The sequence below is a fragment of the Mobula hypostoma genome, chromosome 1 (assembly GCF_963921235.1).
Source record: "Mobula hypostoma chromosome 1, sMobHyp1.1, whole genome shotgun sequence".
Classification (NCBI taxonomy): Eukaryota; Metazoa; Chordata; class Chondrichthyes; order Myliobatiformes; family Myliobatidae; genus Mobula; species Mobula hypostoma.
In genome coordinates, this window is record NC_086097.1 from 196,028,797 (window position 1) to 196,048,451 (window position 19,655).

At 41.6% G+C, this 19,655-nt stretch overlaps 1 protein-coding gene across 2 annotated transcripts in view; it reads right to left on the reverse strand.

The window, feature by feature from the left end:
- Positions 1–532: 532 nt before the first annotated feature.
- tyms (thymidylate synthetase) overlaps positions 533–19,655 on the reverse strand; it is a 32,850-nt gene continuing 13,727 nt past the window's right edge. For both annotated transcript variants that reach the window (XM_063041494.1, XM_063041502.1), the window contains 5 exons: positions 18,164–18,338; positions 17,946–18,047; positions 15,520–15,695; positions 7,811–7,882; positions 533–769 (listed from right to left, as the gene is read on the reverse strand). In XM_063041494.1, coding sequence (XP_062897564.1) covers positions 632–769; positions 7,811–7,882; positions 15,520–15,695; positions 17,946–18,047; positions 18,164–18,338 — 663 coding nt within the window. In that variant the 3' untranslated portion in view covers positions 533–631. The remainder of the gene's footprint in view (positions 770–7,810; positions 7,883–15,519; positions 15,696–17,945; positions 18,048–18,163; positions 18,339–19,655) is intronic.

Here is a 19,655-nt window from a genome sequence, read left to right on the forward strand (position 1 = left end):
CTAAGGATAGAATATACATTTCCAAAAGAGCAATGAAAAAAATCTAAGTGTATATATGATTTTAAAATATAAATATTTGAAGAGGTTCCTACAAGTTTAATGAACTTCTTGTACAACACACACTAGTTCACAACCAGTCCTTAAGCACTATTTCTACTCAGCTTTTTGGAAGAATGTGAACACTTAAAGGATTCAGACACTATTAATCCAGTTTGAAAGGCTTTGCCATATAGGGAAAAGCTGGAGTTGCTCAAAAAGCAGAGACATATGAAGCAAGATGCAATAAGGAAGATTCAGAGTAATGCAAGAGTAAATGAAGAGAAACTGTTTGCGATGCTGCAAACCAAGATTGATATATTTAAAAGGTGACTGGCAAAAAAACAAAGACAACACCAGAAAGATAAACCTTCATGATTAGAAATGTATTAGATGTGTGGAGAGGGGTTAAGCAATGAAAGTGGAATGGAATTGGCAAAAGAAGAGCAGGCCAAATGACATTATTCTACAAATCTGCAGCTCTCCTCGCAAGATCAAAGGAATAAGCTCTTTTATTATAATTTATTAGTAAGAACTAACAGTATAATATGTTTTCTTCCCCCTGCCACCCTCCATCACCAATGATCTTTTGTTATTACAAAGACATCTCCATCTTGATAGCAGGATGTGGGTTGTAATCCTCTAACTTAAAATCTTCTGCATGGAAATCATCAATATTTTCCACCTTGCGCAATATCTTCAATCTTGGGAAATGTCTGGGTTCACGCGAAAGCTGTGGCAAAATTAAACAAATGTATCAGTATTTTGTGTGACGAGAATACACATAAATTAAGATGTTTGCTGGCCTGGGCTAGCACCAGTGGCATCAGCAGTTGGTCTGCCACCTGTCCTCAGGAGAAGGAGAGATAAGGAACACAATGAAGCAGCATTTGAAGATGTTAATGAAGGAGCCAACAGTCTGGGTTATGTCAAGATCGGCTCCCCCTTTGAACCCTGAGCTGTTTGAAGTGTGATGAACAGGCGATACCCCAGCAGGGGGATAAAAAGGGACAGGTTCGCTAAGGCAGGACACACACGACACCCAAGGTAACGAGACCCTGGAAGCGGTGCGCCTCTCACAAGTCGGTGGGAAGCTCTTGGACGGCTGATCGCGGGATCAGCCTTAGACGCTCAGGGTGGAAAGGCACGATCGGCGGGAACCTGGTGTGTGTCCACCCTTGCCTGGGTGCCAGGTTCAGCGCAGAGAAACGGTCGTATCTGGAAACAGAGGGGTCACGGTCAGTGACCTCAGATGACATCACAAAGGGCTCGCCTGAAAGCTGACTGCAAAGGTCTGTGTGGAAGCTGTGTTGAATATTCATTCGTTTTGCTCTCTCTCCTCCCCCCCACTGTCCATCGCCACGGCAGCGATTACTGCGAACTGAACTAAATTGAACTGGACTTTGTCTCACTTTGAAACTGGTCATTTACCCCTAGACAACGATAGAGCTTGATTAATCTTGTTATCTTAATTCTGTGTACATGTGTGTTTATCATTGCTGAACTGTTGCATTTATTATCCTTTTTTGATTAGAGTACTGTGTTGCTTGTTTCTTTAATAAAACTTTCTTAGTTCCAGTAATCCAGACTCCAACTGAGTGATCCATTTCTGCTGGTTTGGCAACCCAGTTACGGGGTACGTAACATTTGCAATACCTGTCAATTATTCATACTATATACTTGGCATCCTTGGCATCCTCAACCAAATCCTACTGTAGAAAATAGGAATGCAAACACGAGGAATTCTGCAGATGCTGGAAATTCAAGCAATACACATCAAAGTTGCTGGTGAACGCAGCAGGCCAGGCAGCATCTCTAGGAAGAGGTACAGTTGACGTTTCGGGCCGAGACCCTTCGTCAAGACTAACTGAAAGAAGAGCTAGTAAGAGATTTGAAAGGGTGAGGGGGAGATCCAAAACTCCCGTCAAGCTCTGAAGGCGACCCTCTCCGCCATGAGGAGGTATTTGGTGTCCCTATCCCAGACCCTTCCACACCTTCGGGACACTTTCCCCCTTTCCCTTCTCCCTGGGCCTCCTGTCCCATGATCCTCTCATATCCCTTTTACCAATCACCTGTCCAGCTCTTGGCTCCATCCCTCCCCCTCCTGTCTTCTCCTATCATTTTGGATCTCCCCCTCCTCCTCCCACTTTCAAATCTCTTACTAGCTCTTCTTTCAGTTAGTCCTGACGAAGGGTCCTGGCCCGAAACATCGACTGTACCTCTTCCTAGAGATGCTGCCTGGCCTGCTGTGTTCACCAGCAACTTTGATGTGTGTTGGTAGAAAATAAGAAGGTAGCATTTTAAAAAGAAATTGGGGAAGAAATAAGTTTTGCACACATTCAGATAAGGTTAATGCTGGCTTTTGTATTTCATTAGAATGTCATTATCAATTGGTTAGCAGACAGGAAGCAAAGAGTGGGAATAAACGGGACCTTTTCAGAATGGCAGGCGGTGACTAGTGGGGTACCGCAAGGCTCAGTGCTGGGACCCCAGTTGTTTACAATATATATTAATGACTTGGATGAGGGAATTAAATGCAGCATCTCCAAGTTTGCGGATGACACAAAGCTGGGTGGCAGTGTTAGCAGTGAGGAGGATGCTAAGAGGATGCAGGGTGACTTGGATAGGTTGGGTGAGTGGGCAAACTCATGGCAGATGCAATTTAATGTGGATAAATGTGAAGTTATCCACTTTGGTGGCAAAAATAGGAAAACAGATTATTATCTGAATGGTGGCCGATTAGGAAAAGGGGAGGTGCAACGAGACCTGGGTGTCATTATACACCAGTCATTGAAAGTGGGCATGCAGGTACAGCAGGCGGTGAAAAAGGCGAACGGTATGCTGGCATTTATAGCGAGAGGATTCGAGTACAGGAGCAGGGAGGTACTACTGCAGTTGTACAAGGCCTTGGTGAGACCACAACTGGAGTATTGTGTACAGTTTTGGTCCCCTAATCTGAGGAAAGACATCCTTGCCATAGAGGGAGTACAAAGAAGGTTCACCAGATTGATTCCTGGGATGGCAGGTCTTTCATATGAAGAAAGACTGGATGAACTGGGCTTGTACTCGTTGGAATTTAGAAGATTGAGGGGGGATCTGATTGAAACGTATAAGATCCTAAAGGGATTGGACAGGCTAGATGCGGGAAGATTGTTCCCGATGTTGGGGAGGTCTAGAACGAGGGGTCACAGTTTGAGGATAGAGGGGAAGCCTTTTAGGACCGAGGTTAGGAAAAACTTCTTCACACAGAGAGTGGTGAATCTGTGGAATTCTCTGCCACAGCAAACTGTTGAGGCCAGTTCATTAGCTATGTTTAAAAGGAAGTTAGATATGGCCCTTGTGGCTACAGGGGTCAGGGGGTATGGAGGGAAGGCTGGGTTCTGAGTTGGATGATCAGCCATGATCATAATAAATGGCGGTGCAGGCTCGAAGGGCCGAATGGCCTACTCCTGCACCTATTTTTCTATGTTTCTAAAAGGAGTTCTGGAAAAAAACACAGAAAATGCTGGAAGTACTGAGTGGTCAGGCCCCTCCATGTAAAGTGAAATGGTGTCAATATTTCAAACCTTCATCAGAACTGGGAAAGACAGAAGCAATATTAATAAAAAAAATTTCTGAAATTTTGCTTCTGTCTTTCCCAGTTCTGACCCCCTGACTAATCAAGAACCTATCAACCTCTTTTAAATATGCTCAATGACTTGACCTCCATAGCCATCCGTGGTAATGAATTCCACAGATTCACTCCCTTCTGGCTAAAGAAATTCCTCCTCATCTCTGGTCTAAATGGAAGTCCCTCTATTTTGAGGCTGTGGCCTCTGGTCCTAGACTCCCCTACCATATGAAACATACTCTCCACATCCACTCTATCTAGGTCTTTTAATATTCAATAGGTTTCAATGAGAACCTCCCCTCATTCTTCTAAACTCCAGCGAATACAGACTCAGCCGTCAAACGCTTTTGATATGTTAACCCTTTCATCCCCAGAATCATTCTATTGAACTTGTTCTGAACCCTCTCCACTGCTAGTACATCTTTTCTTAGATAAAGAGCCCAAAACTGGTCACAATACTCCAAGAGCGGTCTGACCAATGCCTTATAAAGTCTTAGCGTCACATTCTTGTTCTTATATTCTAGTCCTCTTAAAATGAATGCTAACATTGCATTTGCCTTCCTTCCCACTGACAACCTGCAAGTTACCCTTCATGGAACGCTGCACAATGACTCACAAGTCCCTGTCCTTCTACCAAAGTGCATGCCCATACACCTCCCTACACTATATTAGATCTATCACTTCTTTGCCCATTCTCTCAATCTCTAAGTCTTTCTAGACTCCCTGCTTCCTCAACACTACATGCTCCTATCTTTGTACCATCTGCAAATATGGCCACAAAGCCATCATACAGATCATTCACATAAATGTGAAAAGAAATAGTTCCAACACAGACCCCTGTGGAGCACCACTAGTCACCTGCAGCCAACCAACCAGAATAGTCCGCCTTGATTCCCACTCTTTGCCTCCTGGCATTCAGCCAATCTTCTATCCATGCTAGTATCTTTCCTGTAATACCAAAGACCCTTATTAAGCAGCCTCAAGTGCAGCATCTTATCAAAGACCTTTTGAAAATTGAAGTAAATTACATCCACTGACTCTCCTTTGTCTATCCTGCTTGGTATTTCCTCAAAAAATAACAGATTTGTCAAGCAAGATTTCCCCTCAAGGATGCTGAATTTGGCCTATTTTATCACCTGCCAGGTACCCAAAAACTTCATCCTTAATAATGAACTCCAACACCATCTCCTGCCTTTTTGTTTTTTACAACATTGCACACTCTTATTAATTAATAACTTATCAACCCCCACTTTAAATATACCCAATAGCTTGGCCTGCACGGCCCTCTGTTGCAATGAATTCCACAGAATCTCCACTGTCTGGATAAAGAAATTCCTCCTTATCTGTTCTAAAGGGACATTTTTTTTTTGAGGCTGTGCTTTCTGGCCTTAGACTCTCCCACAATTGGAAACGTCCTCTCCATGTCCACTTTACCTAGGCCTTTCAAGTCTGTAGGTTTCAATAAGACCCCTCTCATTCTTCTAAACTCCAGCAAGTACAGGCCTAGAGCCATCAAGTGCTCCTTTATGTTAACTCTTTCATTGCCAGGATCATACTTGTAAGCCTCCTCTGGACTCTCCAATGCCAGCACATACTTTTGTTAGATATGGGACAAAAACTACTCACGATACTCTAAATGTAGTCTGATCAATATCTTATAAAGCCTAGCATTACATTCTTGCGTTTATATTCTAGCCCTCTCAAAATAAATGCTAACATTGCATTTCCCTTTCTTACTGCCAACTCAAACTGCACGTTACTTTTAGGGACTTCTGCTCTCGGACTCTTAAGTCCTTTTGCACCCAATTCTGAATTTTGCACCAAATTAGAGAATAGTCTAAGCCTTTATTCCTTCTACCAAAGTTCATGACCATATACCTCCCAACACTATATTCCATCTGCCATTTTGTTGCCCATTCTCCTAATCTGTCCAAGTCCTTCCACAGACTCCCTGCCTTCCTCAACACTACCTGCTCCTCAAACCAACCTTTGCAGTATCTGCAAACCTGGCCACAAAGCCATCCAATCCATCATCCAGATCATTAACATATAACATTAAAAGTTACAGACACAACACTGACCTCTGCGAAACACCATTAGTCACTGGCAAACTAGAAAAGACCCCCTTTATATCCACATTTTGCCTTCTGCCATTCAGTCTTCTGTCCCTGCTAGTATCTTTCCTCTAATACTATGGCCTCCTGTACGGCACCTTGTTAGAGACCTTTTGAAAATCCAAGTAAACGACATCCACTAACTCTCCTTTATCTATCCTTCTTGTTATTTCCTCAAAGAATTCCAACAGTTTGTCAGACAAGACTCCCCACCCCGCCCCCCCCCCAGGAAACCATGCCATCTTTGACCTATTTTATCATGTGCCTCTGAGTATCCCATAACCTCATTCTTAATAAAGGACTGCAACATATAGCTACCCACTAAACTCAGGCTAACTGGCCTGCAGTTTCCTATAACTGACCTTTTTCCTTATTCCCTTCTTAAAATATGGAGTGACATTTGAGACTTTCCAGAAAGTAGTGATTCTTAAAAGGTAATTACTAATGCCTCCACAATCTCTTCAGCTACCTCTGTCAGAACCCAGGATATAGTTTATCTGGTCCGGGTAACTTACCTACCTTCAGACCTTTCGGCTTTCCAAGCAGCCTTCTCCTTAGTTATAGTGACTGCACTCACTTCTGTCCCGACACTCACAAATTTCTAGCATGCTGCTAGTGTCTTTCACAGTGAAAGATGACGCAAAATATTTATTCAGTTCATCTGCTATTTCTTTGTTCCCCATTATTACCTCTCCAGCATCATTTTCCAGTGGTCCGATCTCCACACTGGACTCTTTTACTCTTTATATATCAAAAAAAAACTTTGGGTATCCTCTTTTATATGATTGTCTAGCTTACCTTCATATTTAATCTTTTCTCTCATTGCTTTTTAGTTACTTTGTTGTTGTTTTTTTTTAAACACAAGTTTCCCAATAATTCTTGTTATATTGTATGCCATCTCTTTCGCATTTATGCTGTCCTTGACTTCCCTTGTCAGCAATGATTGCCTCATTCACACTTTAGACTGCTTCTTCTTTGGGATAAACCAATCCTCCAACTCCCAGAAACTCCAGCCATTGCTGTTCGATTATCGTTCCTGCTGCTAGTGTCCTCCTCCACTCAGTTCTGGCCAGCACCTCCTTTGTGTCTCTGGAGTTGCATTTAGTCAACAGTTATACTGATACATCCGATTTCAGCCTCTCCATCTCAAACTGCAAGATGAATTCTATCATATGATCACTGCCTCCCAAGGATTCATTTATGTTGAGTTTCCTAATCTAATCTGGTTCATTACACAACACACAATCCAAAATTGCCTTTTCCATATTGTGCTCGACCACAAGCTGCTCTAAAAAGTCATCTTGCAAGAATTCTACAAATTCCTTCTCTTGGAATCCAGCACCAACCTGATTTTCCCAATTTACCTGCAATCTGAAATCCCCTATGGCTTCATAACATTGCCCTTTTTACATGTTATTTTTAATCTATTGTAATTTATACCCCACATCCTGGCTACTATTAGAGGGCAGTATTATTAAAAATGCTTATTTTTTTTCAATAAACCTGTTTTTGGCTGAATTCATAATTACAAGGATATACATTTTACTGGAATTATAAAGTTATACTCTGACAGGTTGCTTGGTTGCACAAGCTCAGAATATTTTGTATTTGATTAGTTTAATTCTTTTCTTTAATAGTGAACTGAAACAGTACATCTTGTCTGCCTGGAAAGTAAACAGTCTCCTTTATTTTGTTAATCAGAAATACACTGACTGCAAGAGAACAATCACTTACAAGATACTAAAGCTCCAAGGATCCAATTAACTCCTGAAAGTTAGAGGTTAAATATTTGCAACTTAATACTAAATTTTTAATTCTAAACCTACACTATCCAGTCTGTTGATAAAACATTTGTAATTGCTGGAATAATCATTTATCTTGTTAGATTGCATGTGAAAATGGATGCAAAAATCCATGTTACTTCCTATCACATTTTGTACAAACATATACCTTTGCGTGTAACAGATAGAACATTTCCTCATCTCCAAGTGCATTCTTATCACAGTTAACAAAAATACATTTACTTTGTGGTTGAAAATTCAACATTTACCTGAATCTTTAATGCCTCAATGTGGTTCTTGTAAACATGAGCATCACCTAATGTATGTACAAAATCACCAGGCTGAAGAGATAATAAAAATATTATTAAGAGAACATCCAGCATTTGTCACTGCAAGTTATCTAGTGATGGAACTGTAGTGCGTTTGGTAAATACAAAGGGAAATTGCAATCTAAAAACAACTAAAACTTTTACTTCCTCCTTCCCTAGGTTGTCAGAAAATGAGCAAGAAACAAATGTAAGAAATAAGGTCCTAGCCTCCCCAATCAAGGGGAGTATCCTCTCTCAATCTAGTCTGCCACAACCTGTAAAAATGTTGTAAATTTCAGTGACATCTCCTCTCCTTCTTTGAATTCTGAATAACCTTTATCAGTTTACTCACTCAATCCACATTCTTGAAACCAATCTATTAAATCTGCTCCACTCCCTCCATGACAAGTACACCACTTCTCAGGTAAAGAACCAAAACTATACACCATACTGCAGTTGTGAAGTCAAATTGTGAGAGAACTGCAATGATACTTCCTTACTCTAGTAGTTAAAACCTGTAAATATAAGTTAACAGTTGCCTTCCATCACTTGCTGTACCTGCACGCTGCTCTTCACTAACTTGTGTACCAGTACACCTCAGTCCTTTTGAACATCAACATTACCCACTCATTCACCATTTTACAAACACACTACTTTTTGTTCGAAGACCATAAGACACAGGATCAGAATTAGGCTAATTGGCCCATCAAGTCTGCTCCACCATTCCTTCATGGCTGATATCCCTCTTAACCATTCTCCTGCCTTCTCCCCATAACCTTTGACATCCTGAGTAACCAAGAAGCTATCAACCTCTACTTTAAATATACTCAACAACTTGGCCTCCACAGCCATCCCTGACAATGAATTCCATTGATTCACCACCCGCTGGCTAAAGAAATTTCTTCTCATCTGTTCTATATGGACATCCCTCTGGCCCTAGACTCACCCAGTATAGGAAACATCCTCTCCATATCCACTCTTTCTTGAACTTTCAATATTTGATAGATTTCAATGAGATCTCCCCTCATTCTTCTAAACTCCAGCGAGTACAGGCTCAGAGCCATCTAATGCTTCTCATGCATTAATCCTTTCATTCCCGTGAACCTCCTGTGGACCCTTTCCAATGCCAGCATTTTTTCTTCAATAAGGAGCACAAAACTGCTCACAATACTCCAAGTGAGACTTCAACAGTGCCTTATACCGCTTTGCTTCTATATTTTTTTATTATTATTCATTTACAGGATGTGGGCATCACCAGCTCAGTCAGCATTTATTGCCCATCCCCAGTTGCCCTTGAGAAGGTGGTGATGAGCTGCCTTCTTGAACCACTGCAGTCCCTGAGGTGTAGGTACACCCACAGTGCTGTTCGGGAGGGAAATCCATGATTTTGACCCAGCAACAAAGAAGGAACGGCAACATGTTTCCAAGTCAGGATGGTGAGTGACTTGGAGGGCGATTTCCAAATGGTGACCCAGGTATCTGCTGTTCTCTTCCTTCTAGATGGTAGTGGTTGTGGGTCTGGAAGGTGTTGCCTTAGAAATTTTGGTGTGTTGTTGCAGTGCGCCTTGTAGATAGTACACACTATTGCAACTGTTAGTCAATGATTGGATGCTTGTGGAAGGGGTACCAAGCAAGTGGGCTGCCTTGTACTGGATGGTGTCAAGCTTCTTGAGGGTTCATGGAGCTGCGATCATCCAGACAAGTAGCAAGTAATCCATTACACTCCTGACCTGAGCCTCGTAGATGGTGGACAGGCTTTGGGGAGTCAGGGGGTGAGTTACACACTGCAGGATTCCTAGCCTTTGACCTGCTGTGGTAGCCACGGTATTTATATGGCTAGACCAGTTCAGTTTCCTGTCAATGGTAACCCCCAGGATGTTGATAGTAGGGGATTCAGTGATGATGATGCCACTGAAAGTCAAGGTATGATGGTTAGAGCCTCTCTTGTTGGAGATGGTCATTGCCTGGCACTTGTATGGCTCAAATGTTACTTGCCACTTGTCAGCCCAAGCCTGGATATTGTCCAGGTCTTGCTACATTTGGGTTTGAACTGCTTCACTATCTGAAGAGTCACGAACTGTGCAGAACATTGTGCAGTCATGTGAACGTCCCCACTTCTGACCTTATGATGGAAAGAAGGTCATTGATGAAGCAGTTGAAGATGGTTGGTCTTAGGACACTTTCCTGAGGAACTCCTACAGTGATGTCCTGAGGATGAGGTGATTGACCTCCAACCATCTTCCTCTGTGTCAGGTATGATTCCAACCAATAGAAGGTTTCCCCTCTAATTCTCAGAGTCTCCATTTTAGCTACAGCACCTTGATGCCGAGGGATATCACTCTCACCTCACCTTTGGTGGTTAGCTCTTTGGTCCATGAGTGGACCAAGGAGCTGATGAGGTCAGGAGCTGAGTGGCCTTGACAGAACCCAGACTGGACATCCGTAAGCAAGTTATTGCTGAGTAAGTGCTGTATGATAGCACTGTTGATAATCTCTTCCATTACTTTATTGATGAGTGAGAGTAGGCTGACAGGGTAGTAATTTCAGCCATTTCTTGATATCACGTGGAGTGAATCAGATTGGCTGCATACTGACATCTGGGATGCTGGGGACTTCTGGAGGAGGCAGAGCTGGATCATCTACTTGGCACTTTTGCCGGAAATTTTTGCAGAGGACTCAGCAAACTCTAGTCCTCTTGAAATTAATGCTAACATTGGATTCGCCTTCCTAACCACCAACTCAACCTGTATGTTAACCTTGATGGGATCCTGCACAAGGACACAGTCTTTTTGTACCTCAGATTTTTGAATTTTTTCCCCCATTTAGAAAATAGTCTACGCCTTTATTCCTATTACCAAAGTGCATGACCATACACTTCCCGACACTATATTACATCTACCACTTCTTTGCCCATTCTGACAATTTGAGTCTTTCTGCAGACTCCTTGCTTTCTCAACCTCCTACCTGTCCCTCCACCTAGCTTTGTACCACCTGCTAACTTAGGGACACAGAGCCATCAATTGCCTCATCCAAATCGTTGGCCTATAACGTGAAAAGTGGTCCCAATGCTGACACCTACAGAACACCACTAGTCACCAGCATCCAACCAGAATAGGCCAACTTTATTTCAACTCTTTGCCTGTTGCTAAGCAGCCAATTTTCTATGCTTGCTACTAACTTTCCTGCGATACCGTAGGCTCTTGTTAAGCAGCCTCATGTGTGTCACCTTGTCAAAGGCCTCTGAAAATCCAAGTAAACAACATCCACTGACTCTCTTTTGTCTATTCTGCTTGTTATTTCCTCAAAAGGATTCCAACAGACTTGTGAGGCAAGATTTCCTCTTCAGAAAACTGTGCTGACTTTGGCCTATTTTATCATGCACCTCCAAGTACCCTGAACCACATCCTTAACAATTGACTCTAACATCTTCCTAACCACTGGTCAGATTAACTGGCCTATAATTTCCTTTCTCCCTCATAATGGCAATGTCACGCACTTCTGCCCCCTGATGCTCTTGAACTTCCAGCATACTGCTAGTGTCTTCCACAGTGAAGACTGATACAAGTTTGTCCGCCATTTCTTTGTTCCCTCATTAGTACCTCTCTCGTATCATTTTCCAATGATCCCAAATCCACTCTCTTCTCTTTTAGAAACATAGAAACATAGAAAATAGGTGCAGGAGTAGGCCATTCAGCCCTTCGAGCCTGCACCGCCATTTATTATGATCATGGCTGATCATCCAACTCAGAACCCAGCCTTCCCTCCATACCCCCTGACCCCTGTAGCCACAAGGGCCATATCTAACTTCCTTTTAAACATAGCTAATGAACTGGCCTCAACAGTTTGCTGTGGCAGAGAATTCCACAGATTCACCACTCTGTGTGAAGAAGTTTTTCCTAACCTCGGTCCTAAAAGGCTTCCCCTCTATCCTCAAACTGTGACCCCTCGTTCTAGACCTCCCCAACATCGGGAACAATCTTCCCGCATCTAGCCTGTCCAATCCCTTTAGAATCTTATACATTTCAATCAGATCCCCCCTCAATCTTCTAAATTCCAACGAGTACAAGCCCAGTTCATCCAGTCTTTCTTCATATGAAAGACCTGCCATCCCAGGAATCAATCTGGTGAACCTTCTTTGTACTCCCTCTATGGCAAGGATGTCTTTCCTCAGATTAGGGGACCAAAACTGTACACAATACTCCAGTTGTGGTCTCACCAAGGCCTTGTACAACTGCAGTAGTACCTCCCTGCTCCTGTACTCGAATCCTCTCGCTATAAATGCCAGCATACCGTTCGCCTTTTTCACCGCCTGCTGTACCTGCATGCCCACTTTCAATGACTGGTGTATAATGACACCCAGGTCTCGTTGCACCTCCCCTTTTCCTAATCGGCCACCATTCAGATAATAATCTGTTTTCCTATTTTTGCCACCAAAGTGGATAACTTCACATTTATCCACATTAAATTGCATCTGCCATGAGTTTGCCCACTCACCCAACCTATCCAAGTCACCCTGCATCCTCTTAGCATCCTCCTCACTGCTAACACTGCCACCCAGCTTTGTGTCATCCGCAAACTTGGAGATGCTGCATTTAATTCCCTCATCCAAGTCATTAATATATATTGTAAACAACTGGGGTCCCAGCACTGAGCCTTGCGGTACCCCACTAGTCACCGCCTGCCATTCTGAAAAGGTCCCGTTTATTCCCACTCTTTGCTTCTTGTCTGCTAACCAATTCTCCACCCACACCAATACCTTACCCCCAATACCGTGTGCTTTAAGTTTGCACACTAATCTCCTGTGTGGGACCTTGTCAAAAGCCTTTTGAAAATCCAGATATACCACATCCACTGGTTCTCCCCTATCCACTCTACTAGTTACATCCTCAAAAAATTCTATGAGATTCGTCAGACATGATTTTCCTTTCACAAATCCATGCTGACTTTGTCCGATCATTTCACCGCTTTCCAAATGTGCTGTTATCACATCCTTGATAACTGACTCCAGCAGTTTCCCCACCACCGACGTTAGGCTAACCGGCCTATAATTCCCCGGTTTCTCTCTCCCTCCTTTTTTAAAAAGTGGGGTTACATTAGCCACCCTCCAATCCTCAGGAACTAGTCCAGAATCTAACGAGTTTTGAAAAATTATCACTAATGCATCCACTATTTCTTGGGCCACTTCCTTAAGCACTCTAGGATGCAGACCATCTGGCCCTGGGGATTTATCTGCCTTCAATCCCTTCAATTTACCTAACACCACTTCCCTACTAACATGTATTTCGCTCAGTTCCTCCATCTCACTGGACCCTCTGTCCCTTACTATTTCTGGAAGATTATTTATGTCCTCCTTAGTGAAGACAGAACCAAAGTAATTATTCAATTGGTCTGCCATGTCCTTGCTCCCCATAATCAATTCACCTGTTTCTGTTTGCAGGGGACCTACATTTGTCTTTATCAGTCTTTTCCTTTTTACATATCTATAAAAGCTTTTACAGTCCGTTTTTATGTTCTCTGCCAGTTTTCTCTCATAATCTTTTTTCCCCTTCCTAATTAAGCCCTTTGTCCTCCTCTGCTGAACTCTGAATTTCTCCCAGTCCTCAGGTGAGCCACTTTCTCTGGCTAATTTGTATGCTACTTCTTTGGAATTGATACTATCCCTAATTTCTCTTGTCAGCCACGGGTGCACTACCTTCCTTGATTTATTCTTTTGCCAAACTGGGATGAACAATTGTTGTAGTTCATCCATGCAACCTTTAAATGCCTGCCATTGCATATCCACCGTCAATCCTTGAAGTGTCATTTGCCAGTCTATCTTAGCTAATTCACGTCTCATACCTTCAAAGTTACCCCTCTTTAAGTTCAGAACCTTTGTTTCTGAATTAACTACGTCACTCTCCATGTTAATGAAGAATTCCACCATATTATGGTCACCCTTACCCAAGGGGCCTCTCACGACAAGATCGCTAATTAACCCTTCCTCATTGCTCAAAACCCAGTCCAGAATAGCCTGCTCTCTAGTCGGTTCCTCGACATGTTGGTTCAAAAAACCATCCCGCATACATTCCAAGAAATCCTCTTCCTCAGCACCTTTACCAATTTGGTTCACCCAGTCTACATGTAGATTGAAGTCACCCATTATAACTGCTGTTCCTTTATTGCACACATTTCTAATTTCCTGTTTAATACCATCTCCGACCTCACTACTACTGTTAGGTGGCCTGTACACAACTCCCACCAGCGTCTTCTGCCCCTTAGTGTTACGCAGCTCTACCCATATCGATTCCACATCTTCCCGGCTTATGTCCTTCCTTTCTATTGCGTTAATCTCTTTTTTAACCAGCAACGCCACCCCACCTCCCCTTCCTTCATGTCTATCCCTCCTGAATATTGAATATCCCTGAACGTTGAGCTCCCATCCCTGGTCACCCTGGAGCCATGTCTCTGTGATCCCAACTATATCATACTTTTTATATATCTGAAAAAAAGTTTTGGCATCTTCTTAGATATTGTAGGCTAACTTACCTTCATATTTCATCTCTTCTTTCTTTACAGCGTTTTTAGTTGCCCTCTATTAGTTTTTAAGAGCTCCCTGATGCTCTAACTTCCCACTAATTTTTTGCCATATTATATGCCCTCTCTTTTGCTTTTATGCTGTTTTTGATTTCCCTTGTTATATGCACAAAAGGGGAGATCTCATTTATCCCCAGCTCCCATTTTGCTTTGCACATCCCCTCATCTACTCACTCAGCTTGTCCGCATCCCTGTAAGGTTCTTTACATTGTCCTCTGTACTCATAATTACTAAGTTTAGTATCATCAGCAAACACGGAAATATGACATTTCCTCTTCTCAGATAGTGAATAGGTGGGACTCAAATACCCTTTCCTGCCACATCCCACCAATCATAGCTTGACGATCTATTTGTTCTGATCCATTGCTTCTGTCCAATTACCATTTCTCACTCCATATCAGTACAGTGCTTCCAAATCAATGCACTGTACCCTTCTTAAACAATCTCTTGTGTGGCATCTTACTGTCAACCTTCCAGAAACCCACATACACCGTATCCATAGTTCCTCCTTTTCTAGTCAGAAAATTCCTCAGAGTTGACAGATTAGTTGTACAATTTCCATTTAATAGTCTCATGTTGACTCTACAAAATCCTTTTTATGCTTTTTAGAGTTGTGTTATTAAATCAAATACTTCACTACTAGAACAGAATTCTCTCTTGTAGTGAAGAGTTCCCTGATCGCAGCTGCCACCGATTTGACGTGTTAAAAAACATGCACAAACAATGGTCTAGCTGGCACTTAAAGCCAAACCCAGCCATGAAAGGGCATGCCCATTATGACACCACAGCAAAAAAAATATTTGAACTTTGTTACCATCATCATTTTTACTCAAAGATCCACTGTCACCTAGTATCAGTTTGATAAAAGTCAAAAGAAATGGATAAAGCATGCAATTTGGAGTGCTCCATCATCCACTTGCTACAATTTGGTTGAGATATCAAAAAGAAATTCTGATGGGCATAACATAATCAGTGATCATATATCTTACTTGCTGTTTAAAGCACTTTGATACACATCTGTCTATGCAACTGATGGCACTTCAAAGGCGATATTCAGCACAAAGATCTTTAGTGTTGAAGATATGATTTTCAAGTACCTTTAATCCAGTGATGTGTGCAATCATATATGTAAGTAATGCATAGCTGGCAATATTGAATGGAACACCAAGACCCATATCCCCTGATCTCTGATACAGCTGACTGGATAGCTCTCCATTGGCCACGTAGAACTGGCAAAGAGCATGGCAAGGAGGTAGCACCATTTGTGGAAGGTCTGCATTAAGAAAAGTTAACCATTAGGAGAAATGCAAAATTTACTTTAAAAACTCATCTGAGATGTATTAATTGGTTTGAAACTAAGTATAAAGTATATATTCCATGAAAATCATATTAGAGTCTTATTTTCAGTGCTCATTTCCAATGAAGTTCATATACACGAGTTTAGATGCCATGTTTCAATTCTGCACCACCTTACCTCTACCTTCACTGCATTTGGCAGCTCCACAGAAGCTAGTTAAGCACAAAAGACAGCTAGTAAGCAGAACCACATTTCTATGGTCTCTCCAGGGGTCCTGTAGATCTATGAACATTTGCAAATGTTTCTTTGAGCATTTGCCAGTACCTCTTTAAATTCTGCAGTTGCTCAAAGGTCTCTTATGTACTTCCAAGCTAGCATCCACTGTTGTGAAAGCTACAAGTTGCCATTTCATTTAAATAGTTAAAAGCAGGTTTTTAATCATTCCATTATTTTAAAATTCTTAGCAACGGATCAAATTTTATTTGCATTTTGCCATCTCCCTGAGAAACATGGAAAAGCCTCCAATTAGATTGCAACTAAATGAGACATCACATTTTACTATTTCTTTTTACCAATGAGCCTGAACCAGTTCCCCAATGTTTTCCAATTTTTCCTCACTGAAAAGATTGCCTGCTACTGACGGTATCCTTGGGCAAACTAACCAGGGTACTCATTCTTCAGGAGTGACCATGAACAATTGATGGCAAGAAAGAAAGTGGTGAGTCGTACAGCAATATGGAAGATACAGGCCCTTAGGCCAAAAAGTTCGAACTGCCAACAATGACCGCCCAGCTGGTGTCAGTTTCCTGTGTTCAGTCATATACTTCAGCCCTGCCCCTCCATTTCTATGCCTCTCATAATTTTAAACATTTCTATAAAGTCATCCTTTATTCTCTCCCATTGCAAGGAATAAGTACCTAGCCTGGCCAAGCTTTCCCTACAACTCAGGCTCTCTAGTCCTGGCAACATCATCTTAATTTTTTTTTCTGTACTATTTCCAGTTTAACATGACTTTCTATAACTAGGTGACCAAATCTGAACACAGTACTCCAAGTGTAGGCTCAATGATTTGTGCAACTTCAACATAATGCCCCAGCTCCTATAGTTAGCGTCCTGACTGATGAAAACCAGTGTGCTAAATGCCCATTTTTAAAACATCAACTCTGTCTACTTGCAACATCACTTTCAATGAATTATACAGTTGTACTCCTAAATTCCTCTGTTCCTTTACAATCCCTAGTGCCCCACCGTTCACATTATAAATCCCATGCTGGTTTGACTTTCCAAAATACATCACCTCACACGCGTCTGTAGTGAAACCCGTTTGTCACTACTTGGCCTACTTAACGAACTGATCAAGATCTCCCTGGAATCTGAGATAATCTATCAAACACACCTCCAAATCTCATGTCATCTGCAAACTTACTGATCAAGCCTTGTGCATTTGCATCCAAATCATTCATGTAAATAACAAAGATCCCAACACTGGCACACCACTAGTTACTGGCCTCCATTCTGAGAAATAACCTTCAGCTACTAGCCTCTGCTTCTCATCTTCAAGCCAATTTGAATCCACCAAACTAATTCTCCCTGAATTCCATGAGACCTAATTTTTCACACCTACCTATCATGTGGGACTTGTAGAAGGCCTTACTATAGTCCAAAAAGACAACATCCACTGTCCTACCCTCATATTCCTTTTTGGTTACTTCTTCAAAGAACTCTAAAATCAACCATGATTTTCCATGCACAAAGCCACACCGATTCCTCCTACAAACAAGAGAAAACCTGCAGATGCTGGAACTCCAAGCAACACACAGGAAATGCTGGAGGAACTCAGCAGGCCAGGCAGCATCTCTGGAAAAAGAGTCAACAGTCGACTGTTGACTCTTTTCTATAGATGCTGCCTGGCCTGCTGGGTTCCTCCAGTATTTTGAGACCAACTCCTCCTAATCAGATTCTGCCTATCCAATTGCTAGTAGATCCAGTCCCTCAGAATTCCTTCTCCACTGCTGATGTCAGGTTGATGATCCTGTGTTCCTGACGTGCCCTTGTTTCTTAAACAACAGAACCACAGTAGAGACCTTCCTGTCTTTGGGAACTTTATTAGTGGTTAAAGAGAGAGGCAGGTTGACTTGAAAGGACACCGCACTCATATCCGGATTGTCCCAAAGTACAGACATCATTGATTGATCCATCAGAAGCTCCGCTTGCATTTCTCTTTACCTTTAGGGTTCCATGCACAGAGTATGATCCTACGATCCTCTGGATTATTTTTGATAATATCAATTACATTCTGAAGCTGATCAACTCCTTGTCCAGTGTAATCTACAATTATCAGGTTGGTAGGAGAACAAAAAGAAAATCAAAAATATTAAGTGAATTTCAAATAATGTCACGCTACAAAAACACCAATCTCAGTTATGAAGATAATAGTTCCTTACCTGTATGCATGTCCTTATATTCAGCCCCAAAGTGCCTCCACTGGAAGCCATAAACTGGACCCAAATCACATTCCTCTCGGGATGTGAATCCTTGTCTGTCTAAAAATTCCCGAGATCCGTTGGCGTCCCATATTTTAACTCCTTTTGAGGACAACTCACTGGAATTGGTAGAACCCTAAAAAAGGAAATAAAGTGTCAAGGGAGTAAAACAAGGGATTAATTACATACTTACATTATCTTCTCACATTTTTCCAAGTGGCCATTTTGCAATTTTAACCCCCTAAATGATCAAATATTACACAATATTTAAAAGTTAGAACTATTAAGCCACTCCAGATCATGTTTTGATTTGACTAGACAATACAAACACATTTTTTCAAAGGGGATCACTGGTAGCTGATCAGCAGGGTCCTACTCCCTCTGTATTTCCAAGTCTATTTCCTTTCTGTTCCAGTGTTCATTAGAATACTGTTGCAGTTATCTGAAATAGTATAGTAGTTAATGCACTAGATAGGTAGCAAGATCCCATGTTCATTTCTCAATTTTAAGATTCTGGCTTAATGAGCATGTGACTTTCCTTAATGTTCTTGATGGTCAGATGCCAGAATTTTGGCTCATATATGAGCAATGAACACCCGAGGGACCAAGGATAAACAAACACTCAAAGGGGCACTAGAGGTCTTTATATTTTAGATAAGGGCCATCTTCTGGGCTTATTTCCCCACCATCCTTGGTTAGCAATTCATCATACTTTAGGACACACCTTACCAACTACCTGTGATCTCTACTTTGCCAGTGAATGAAGCACTTTATTATTTCCCTTGCATACAAACAAGGAAGTGTGATATCTAAGAAAATGTCTCATTTCCCACTCTCCACTCAGTTGGCCTTTATTGTCTTCTCCCTCTATAATGCGACTTTTCTGCATTGAATTTAATTCCATCTTAATTTATTCTTTTACCATATAAAATTCAAACATGATTTTCTGAATCATCCTATTAGCCAAACCTTCTGACATTTTTGTGAATTATGTAATAAAAAATAACAATGCAAAGTCATTTTCTAATGGTTTTTTTGTATGTCCTTCCCAAACCCAGTTGAAACTTTGTCTGCTGTCAGAAGAGAAACTCTTCTACAAGTAATTCCCAATTACATTTTCAAACTCCCCAACTGTCTTGCACTGCACATGTTTTTTTTTAAATTTAAAATGGTACTCCCTGCTACAGCCCTGAACTCTCATGCATTTCTAGCATTAGACCTCATCTATGAAGTCTAGATGAGGTCTAATTCATCCCATTTCCTCCACATTAGTCCTACCAAATTACCAATGATACAGCTGCCTTTATAGATCATAATGTTTAATAATATTAACTATAATACCAAATTAAGTCCTGTGCACCTATTCATCAAAATTACCATCCCACCTCTCTTCAAAAACACTAAAACCCCTTATCGAGCATCTAAGGTCTTTGAACGTACTACCACACAAATC